The sequence below is a fragment of the Monopterus albus genome, unplaced genomic scaffold (assembly GCF_001952655.1).
Source record: "Monopterus albus unplaced genomic scaffold, M_albus_1.0 scaffold228.1, whole genome shotgun sequence".
Lineage (NCBI taxonomy): Eukaryota > Metazoa > Chordata > Actinopteri > Synbranchiformes > Synbranchidae > Monopterus > Monopterus albus.
Window position 1 is genome coordinate 163,193 of NW_018128108.1, and position 9,279 is coordinate 172,471.

The window sequence follows — 9,279 nt, forward strand, 5'->3', positions numbered from 1 at the left end:
GCTGAACAGCCCAGAAATTTCATTTGTATGTGCAACTGGATTTTTTGTTTGGCTCTGAAGGGGTACTTGAATGACCTGAATGAACAGATGCACAGACTGAACCAAAAGAAGCTGGACTGTTTGTGTTCACTACTCACCGCCCCAGGCCGTGGCTCTGGCACAGGGTGGTTGTAGGTGTACCACTGCTGGGTCTCTCGGTTGACTTCTCGGTAGCGCCCACTGAAGGCTTTTTCCACCTGGGCCATGGTGAAGGCACACACTGCTGAGCTGCCTGATGCTCCTTTATACCTATGAGCAAAAAGGAGGATTTATAGTGTTTTTCTTGTTACAATTTATTGAGGATTTTTTGCTGGGAAAATGGTCAATGACACAACACTCTAGCTTAGAGTTTGATCAGGCCACATACAGTATTTCTGTCCAAACCTGAACCATGCCCAAAGAGTGTGGTATCCAAACCCGATGTGGACCTGACACAGTTGAGTTTTTAATGTTTGTTGTTTTTTTTTTTTAAACAAAGGAGACACTTGAGTGCTCCAAGCATTTGGCCTAAAGTTTGACCCATGTGTCTGAACCCGACCTGGACCCAAACATAATTTCTAAATTTCTGTCTAAACCTAGTCTGAAGCCTCGGGTATTGATGGGTCCCTTGGGGCTTGGTTTGGGTATCGACACTCTACTCTTATTATTCAGAAAACTTTTAAACACATACTTGGATCTATTTTATTTCAGCATGTTTTTTTTTTTTTTTTTTTTTTTTTACTCAAGCCACCCTTCCTGCTGTTTTTGTCATTTGATTCAGGAAACATGAAGAGCAGTTTCTATTTGGATAACAGTTGTAGAGTGGGCACTGATTCCAGTGTTTAAATCTTTAGTTTGTTGATACATTAATTAGACATTGGGATTGCATGAGCTAGTTAATGTTTAAGCTCATTACAGATGCTTTAATTTTAGAAGAGCCAAGAAAGAAAAGGGCAACTTGCCAGGTTTGAGTGCAGCTATTAAATAAAAACAGGATTCAGGTGGTGTGTGTATGTGCATTAAAGCACACGTGTGTGTGTGTGTGTGTGCATGAACATAAACTGTAACAGTGCCATTAATCATATTTGTTTGTCTCTTACCATTGCGAGGTGAAGACGCCGTAAAAGATGGTGCTCTCCCAGCTGTCTGCCATAGGCTTCAGCACAAACATGTCCTGGATGATGTTGAAGGGGAAGCCGTCATCAGGGAGGGAACACAGGAGCTGAGCCTTGAGGAAGGTGGTCCATTTCTTCTGTAGCACCCGCTCACCTCCCTTATCACCCTGCAAACAAAATGTTATGAAAGTTCTGTTTTTTTTTTTGTTTTTTTTATCTAGCCACGTCTGTGACAAGTGCTCCTTGACTGTTTCTGTTTTGTTTGGACTAATGTACACTGATGGCTCAGCAATACACATGGAAGAGATACACACTGGGTGAGGTCAGTCTCAGATAGGTGACACTGTGGTATGAAGGATCTGTAACAGGATAAATGATATCTTTACTGTAGTTTTGAATGTGCTGTTCAACTGGAGAGACTGTAGCTGTGATGGAAAGGTCACAGCGCCACAGCCTCTTGACAACAAACCAGGGCTGCCAGAAAACAGGAGTGGAGTAGTAGAGTGGACTAGCAGCAAACTAATAAGACAGACATAAAGTATACAAAGCCCATGTACAAGCAAGTAATTCAGATTTAACTGCTGGACTCAATGTCCATTCTCCATGTTGGTGCACTCGAAGCTTTAAGTTTCCATGACTGGCTTCCAACTAGCTGTGATGCCATAAAATCATGATCATACAACCATTTATATTCAACTGTTTTGGATTTGAAAAGGTTTTCTGGCTGAAAACTCACTCATCTGAAATCAGTCTCATGCACATGCATCATTTTGAATGTCAACAATAAACAAAGCATCATTCTGAGGGGGACTTTAAATATGCTGCAATTTACAAACTTTTCGACAGATGTGCATTACCCTTGTGTCCTTGTGTTGTGTCACAACTGCAATCCCTTCCCTTTAATTTAGAAGGCACTGTTGAGATCAAATAAGGAAAGTTAAAGGTGTCTACTGCGATAGTTATGATCCTTTTTAAGAAATAAAAGGGACAAATAGTCACCAATAAGAATTTCAGTGTCCTGGTGGAAGCTTTTAAAATCCTTTCCTGTCGTGCAGCCTATGAGCGGTACATTGTATATCGAATTAAAAAGGATAGTTTGACAAATTGTGAGACAAAAAAAAGCTCTCCACATAAAAGATTCCTTAGTGTAAAATATCAGTGGTTTTCTTGAAGGAGAGGCAGTGGTGAAATGGAAAGCAATGATTAGTTATTAATTACAGATCTGAAATTAAGATCTGTGGTTCACGCCTCACTTCTCCTCCAACACACAGAGGAGGAATTCACTCACACACAGTAATCAGACATCTTTGCTAGGACAAACAAAGAGCCTCTAAGCCCTCCCCAGCAGAGACTCCTCCTGAATACAGCTAGCACGCTGCAATAGGAGGGAGAACAGGACCAAAACAAGTGGTCTCGCCCAGTCTCAAGACAGTTTTCAAACCTCAGATCCAAACGGTTCCATCAGCCTCCAAAACCCTGAACTCCTACATAAGAGCGCCAAGAGTGAATCACCTTTGATGAGATAATAATATGCAAAGCTATAACTGCCTCCGTTTCCTCCTCTGAGTGCTGTTGCGCACAAACAGCCATCATGCCTGGTGATCGAGGTGAAACCTCTTGGGACTAAAGCAAAGTCTAGAAGCCAATTACTAGGCTGTAGTAGTAGCCTGTCCACATATTGAGGAGACCACATTTCTGCTCTGTCAGCTGTCCACCACTGCTGTTGCTGTGCAGCTTGTACTTTCAACTGCTTTGGACACTCCTCCGATAGCTGTCCTCCAAACATATGCTTACATTTTGTCTGAACTCTACACTTCAGATTCCTCACATGTCAACCTGAGGAGTAAATGAACAAGAAGTAAAGAAAACGGTGCCACACACTGCACACAATCTGCCTGCTTTGCACAGTCTCTCGGTGTGCACACCTGAAAAAACAAAAGAAACAGGGAGTGGAACAAGGGAGGGGGACAGATAGGAAAAGAGTGGGAGAAGAAAAAACCAAGGCAAATGCAGAATTACTTGGCAAATGCAAGTAAAACAGTAGTTAGAACAGCAAAACATGGAGACAAATGAAGATATTTATCTTATCTTAAAGGATGAAGGCCTCTTTATAAGGTAGCCAAATGTCTGCCAAGATAAAACAACACGCCTAAACTGACTCAAATATGAACATAAAACCACATTCAAACATACTTGGACTTGGCTTGGTACACAGAGGGAGTATATGCTCTTTGTCAGTGTGCAAAAGCCCACTAGCAGGGAGGGGCCTTCATACCTCAGTGTTACTTCACTCAAGTTTGAGTTCACTATTTTCTGCTCATTCAAGATGCGACACAAAACTCTTCATTCAACTTCATCCTCCTTTACTATGTGTGCTGGTTTATCACCCACCGAAAGCCAATAAAGATTTTAATTGGGAATTCTCTGACTTTGTAGCAACTATTTTACCAAACTTTGACAAGCTTGTATTTCTTGGGGATATTAATATCCATATTTGTTGTCCAGCAGATCTGTTCACCAGGAATGTTATTAATCTTATTGGCTCTTAACTTGCCTCAGTGGGTCCAGGGCCCGACACATGAAAAAGGACATACTCTGGACCTTGTCTTACAGGTTTTCTGTCACTGCTGTTGAAATTTAGCTTCACTTCACTGGCTTCCAATTAGTTTTAGAATTGAGTTCAATATCTTAAGTATTTGTTTTTAAAGCACTTAAAGGTCAGGCCCCCCTTTATGGAATGAATTATGGAATACTTTGCCACTCAATATTAGAGCGACTGCTGACCTTAAAGCTTTTCGATCACTACTTAAAACTCACTTTTAATAAACTGCCGAACCTGCAACAGGAAGGGAAAGTGTGGAGGAAGTTGTCTGTGTCTATGGAGACAGGTGTGCGACCACCAGCCATCCACTGCACAATACGACTTTGAAGTAACTGGAGCATCGATATGTTATGTGGCCTTGTGAGTTACCAAAAAAAAAAGAAGCATTTTTCTTTAATATTATTATTTGTTGATTGATTAATAAGCTGTGAAAGTTTAAATTCGACAAATCAGACTGAGGCTGCTTGATAATTTAGTTATTGTAAATGCAGAAGAATGCAAAGAAATGTGCAATACAGGGCCAGACTTTTATACTATAAAGACATGTTGAGCATGTTTTAATGTATGTTGCAATACATATTTTCATAAATATTAATACTGCTACAGTTTTAACTCTACTAGTAGTTGTTACAGTAGCAGCAGGCAGTGGAATAGCAGGCTATGCATGGGAAGTTCATATAGCACATTTCATTCATGCCTGTGCCCCAGTAGATCTTTATGGCTAGCAATGCTCCTGCTAGTACAAGTTTCAACTCAAATATGAAACATTCTTCATTATCAAAGAAACTCTGTGATACTGGTGTAGCGTGAACAGGAACTGTAAACAGACGGACAACCTCTAACACTTATTTCCCAAAAGTAAAAAGCTGACCCCCCTACCTCCAGGGTTAATGCTGAACTAAGAGCCATGATAATCAGGGACACCAGCATTTTGTTTTGGCGTTGTTACACGCATTATTTTGACAGTAAAATGTCCTTGGAGATGTTGACTTGCTGCAGAAGGTAAACATGTTCTGCAGTACTGGACAAAACTGAGCAGTTTGACTTGGCTGTTTTTATTGGAGAAATCCTCATTTATCCAGAATTCACAGTAAATGAGTCTAAAACCAGGCATGTTTTGGCAATGGATACTTCTGTCTCAAGTCAGATTATTAAGTTAGTGTAGATCCAAACCATATTCAAAGCCTATCTTTAAACCGGACCCAGATCTTTACAGCATCAGTTGATCACGTGTAACAAGCTGATGAGGGGCAACATGTGAAGGTTTGTATGGAATGTGAGCAACGTTTACATTTACTAGTTACAAATCACAGAAAAGCATTTATTTTTGTAGAAATGATGCAGTAAGTGAAATTCTTAAGTGTCGTCTCCTACGTTTCATTGATTTGTTAATGTTCTTAATCATTTGCCCAGCACACTGGAGTACACACCACCTGCAGCACTATTTTACTGCCATAGAACGGCATGTGAAAAGACCTCAGCCGGGAGGAAAAGAGGGCTGCTGCATTCCAGTGAAATAAAGGTGCTTTATAGAGCAGAGAAAGCCATTCTTTTGTCTCTATTGCACAGTTCATCTGCAGCAAGTTGCCACAGTCTGGGGTCCTTTCTGTCAATGATTTCCATATATAGAACCCAGGAGGTGCTCCGCTGGCTGCGACAAGTGTCGCAGCACTGAGTGCCAGAGCCTAGCAGGACTAAGTCATTAAGCTGTCACGTAAGATTACATGCTGTCCCCACGATTACTCACATTACTGCCTCCATGAACAAGAAACATCAGTCAGGGGGGGAAGCTGAGTGCACATATATCAAGCAGCTTCATAGCCATTTAATTGATCCAGTGACAGGCAAAAAAGTATAAAGTCTGTAGGCGATTATTTGGAGTGACTGACCAAACATCTGCAGTTTAAATGATCTGAGAACATTCTGCAGTCGCTACAGTTTGCATGCTTTAGCAGCAACCAAAACAGGCCATATAGTAGAGTGGGAAAAGCATTTCATATTGCTGCCAAGCACCCTTTAACACTACAAAAGCCTGCAAAAGCTTAAAGAAGTGGGGGAGAAAGGCAAAGAGCTGGAGGAATGGACGAGTGCAGACGACATTGTGAGCGATGGAGACGGCGAGATGACATTGCAGAGAAAAGAAGATGGGGTGGGGGGAAGATGATTCAGGCAAGTGGAAACCAAATCTGTTGAAAATGTGTTTGTACAGTCAGACGGAAACAGCTTCGAAGCACCAGCGACATGTTTCCATAGCATCTACACAGGCATAAATGTTACCAAACATGCTTTGACATGGGAGCGTCTCCCATTGTTTTGAGGTAATGGTATCAGGATTAAGGAGAGGAAGCTTGAGCCTCTTACTTTTGCATGGTCGTCTTATGTAATGACCTCACCCCATCCCCAGGTGTCTTACCTTACACACGCGAGCAATCCTTGACACAATGGTGTTGTCAAAGAAGTCAAATTCTTTTCCTGCCTCGCTAAAGAAGAAGTAAATCTTGTTGTCGTCGCTCACAGGGTTGCCTACTGGCTGACTCTCCTCGATGTAAGCTGACCCGACAAAGACTGGGTCTGTCAAAAAATGGAGAAGTCGGTGGAAACATGTTGCCTCACTAATGATCGCTACTTTTTGGAGCTTGTTTGCTCTGCTGGGAACATAATGGAAGATAGGTAGAAGGAGAGAGAAAAGAAAAGCAATCTGCCATCTGGAGTTTACCTTGCAGCCATTTTAAAGAGTTTTCTGTCTTCAGTGCAGTTCCCTGACCCAAACTCTTGTAAATAACTGGTTCATTCCCTTGGAAGTTGCTGACTGTACCAGTGTACAATTCACCATCTGGAATGAAAACAAACAAACAAAACAAACTCATTGCCAGATTTTAAATAAAAAAAAATTAACACAAAGAAATCACGTGCTGGGTACTTCCTACAGGTGAAGTCAGTAATTGTTGAGGGAGCTGTTAGCACCATATAAGACAACAGACAGACGGAGTGAGGAGCTGGACAAATAATTTCCTTCACTCATATCCAGCTCAATTATTTACTAATTGTTTGTTAAATAAGTTGAAAACAAACAGTGTTTGTTGGTGACTGGCTATTTATCAGACAGTGTGCTGCAGACAAACAACATTAGCAGGCACATCAGGACTCATTACCGAATTAAAGATGTAGCCCACATCAAAGTAGCTTTAGAAACAGCCGAACCTGTTTTCAGAGAGTCTTACCAGAGGGAAGCCACTTATAATAAAACCTTTAAAAAAGGAAGCTGTATACGACTACATACCAACGATGATGGCAGTGGATTTGTACTCGGGATTAAAGGGGCAGCGACTGCGCCCATCTTCCATCACGACCTCGCCTAGTTCATCTCTCCCCAGTGTGAAAGTTGACGTGTTCTAGAAACAAACGCACACAAACAGCAAATGTCCTTCAGGCACAGTCATTTATGTTTATAGTAAAGAGTGAGCTCTGCATCTTTGAACTTATTCTCTCCACTTATTCATTACAATACAGAAAGAGCATGGACTTTGTGAGAGTTTGGTTTCAAACATCCAGCAGCTCCATCTAGTCAATAAGCCAAGCCTTGAGTTTACGTCATAGGCAACCATGTTATTTCTAAAGTGAGACAATGAAAACTCTATGGCTGGTTTATTGCGATGATATATAGTACATCTAGACTAACTGAGCTGATACAACAGATGTTAAAGGATTCAGTTCAAGTTCAGTTCCATTTCATTTACATAGCACCAAATCACAACAAAAATCTTCTCGGGGCACTTTGCATAAAAAGGTCAAGGCCTTCCCATTCAAGGAAAATAAATCTGATTTGAGCAAGCACTTGGCAGCAGTAGGGAGGAAGAAACCTCTGACAAAACTGGGCCCGGGGTGGGCAACCGTCTGCCTTGACAGGTTGGGGTGAGTGGACAGAGGATGAGTGTGGTGAAATTCTATTTTGTCTAAATGCCAACAAATCTCATGAAAACTAACAACTAATAGTAACAGTATAACAGACAAAACAAGCAAAGTTATTGAATTTCTTTAGATATACAATAAAGAAAATCTGCAAATTGTCAACTTTTGAGAAGCTGTAAACACCATCAGGATCAGCTGAAACGTAGATATGCTTTAGCACAGAAAGCAGACAGTAAACTTACATTAACATTGCTTTAAGAGGAAATCTCTTTACAGCCTCACATAGAAAAGAAACAACTACAAAAAACATCATGTAAATTACAAAATAAGACAATTAGAAGAAAAATGTATGTTGACAATTTGCAGTAACAATGATAACTGCTTCCATTTACTAATAATCACCTCAAACAGGTCAGTACATACATAGTGCCTCCACTGCCTGGGAAATCTTCCCATGCTTCAACATCAGAAGCTGTTGTTTTACTGAGCTTGTTTTAATTCATGTCTGTAATTTGGATTGTTTAGTGTATCTTCCTGGCTCCACTGTAACATACTCTGCAGCTGTTTTGAGAAGCTATAAAAATAAAACATTTATTAATGTTAATATGCATCTCAGAGTATGTCTGGCCAATAGGAATGCTATGGGTGACATGCATACACACAAACACAGCTACGAACTCTGTCAACACGGTCACTGTTCATCCAGGCTAACTGGGCTCAGGCTTTCTTGGAATCCCAGTTCAGGGCCCAAAGTCCTGCCAAGGCATTTTTAGTCTGAGATGCTGCATGTTTTTCTTTCCCTCTGACGTCAAAGGGAAGAGTTTACTGTCCTGCTTTAAGAGCTGAGCTGTTGCCAAGCTCGATTGCCCCCCCGCCCCCAACAACGCTGAAGTCAATGTCATCCTGTTGCCTGTTACCATCACTCCACATGTACTCCTCCACTCGATAAATAGATCTACTGCTTCCCACTTGCTGGAAACCAAACAGCTTGTGTACGCCCTGCTGACTTGTCAAGATAAAGCATCACAGTCGGATTTGGTTACGCTTGGATAACAACAGATCCAATAGTGACACGGTAGATCAAAGACCTTGATTACTCAAGAAAACCAGAACAAATATACAGTAGGTACGGAAAGTATTCAGACCCCCTTAAATTTTTCACTCTTTGTTATATTGCAGCCATATGCTAAAATCATATGCTAAAAGTTCATTTTTTTCCTCATTAATGTACACACAGCACCCCATATTGACAGAAAAACACAGAATGTTTGACATTTTTGCAGATTTATTAAAAAAGAAAAACTGAAATATCACATGGTCATAAGTATTCAGACCCTTTGCTGTGACACTCATATATTTAACTTAGGTGCTGTCCATTTCTTCTGATCATCCCTGAGATGGTTCTACACCTTCATTTGAGTCCAACTGTGTTTGATTATACTGATTGGATGTGATTAGGAAAGCCACACACCTGTCTACATAAGACCCTACAGCTCACAGTGCATGTCAGAGCAAATGAGAATCATGAGGTCAAAGGAACTGCCTGAAGAGCTCAGAGACAGAATTGTGGCAAGGCACAGATCTGGCCAAGGTTACAAAAAAAAATTTCTGCTGCACTTAAGGTTCCTAAGAGCA

General features: G+C 41.0%; 1 protein-coding gene across 2 annotated transcripts in view; it reads right to left on the minus strand.

Annotated features, from left to right (window-relative positions):
• The window catches only part of sema4bb (sema domain, immunoglobulin domain (Ig), transmembrane domain (TM) and short cytoplasmic domain, (semaphorin) 4Bb), a 59,500-nt gene that overhangs the window by 7,521 nt on the left and 42,700 nt on the right, over nt 1-9,279 (minus strand). For both annotated transcript variants that reach the window (XM_020619895.1, XM_020619894.1), the window contains exons 6-10: nt 7,016-7,127; nt 6,452-6,568; nt 6,149-6,306; nt 1,119-1,300; nt 138-288 (exon numbers count right to left, since the gene is read on the minus strand). In XM_020619895.1, the coding sequence (XP_020475551.1) occupies nt 138-288; nt 1,119-1,300; nt 6,149-6,306; nt 6,452-6,568; nt 7,016-7,127 (720 nt within the window). The remainder of the gene's footprint in view (nt 1-137; nt 289-1,118; nt 1,301-6,148; nt 6,307-6,451; nt 6,569-7,015; nt 7,128-9,279) is intronic.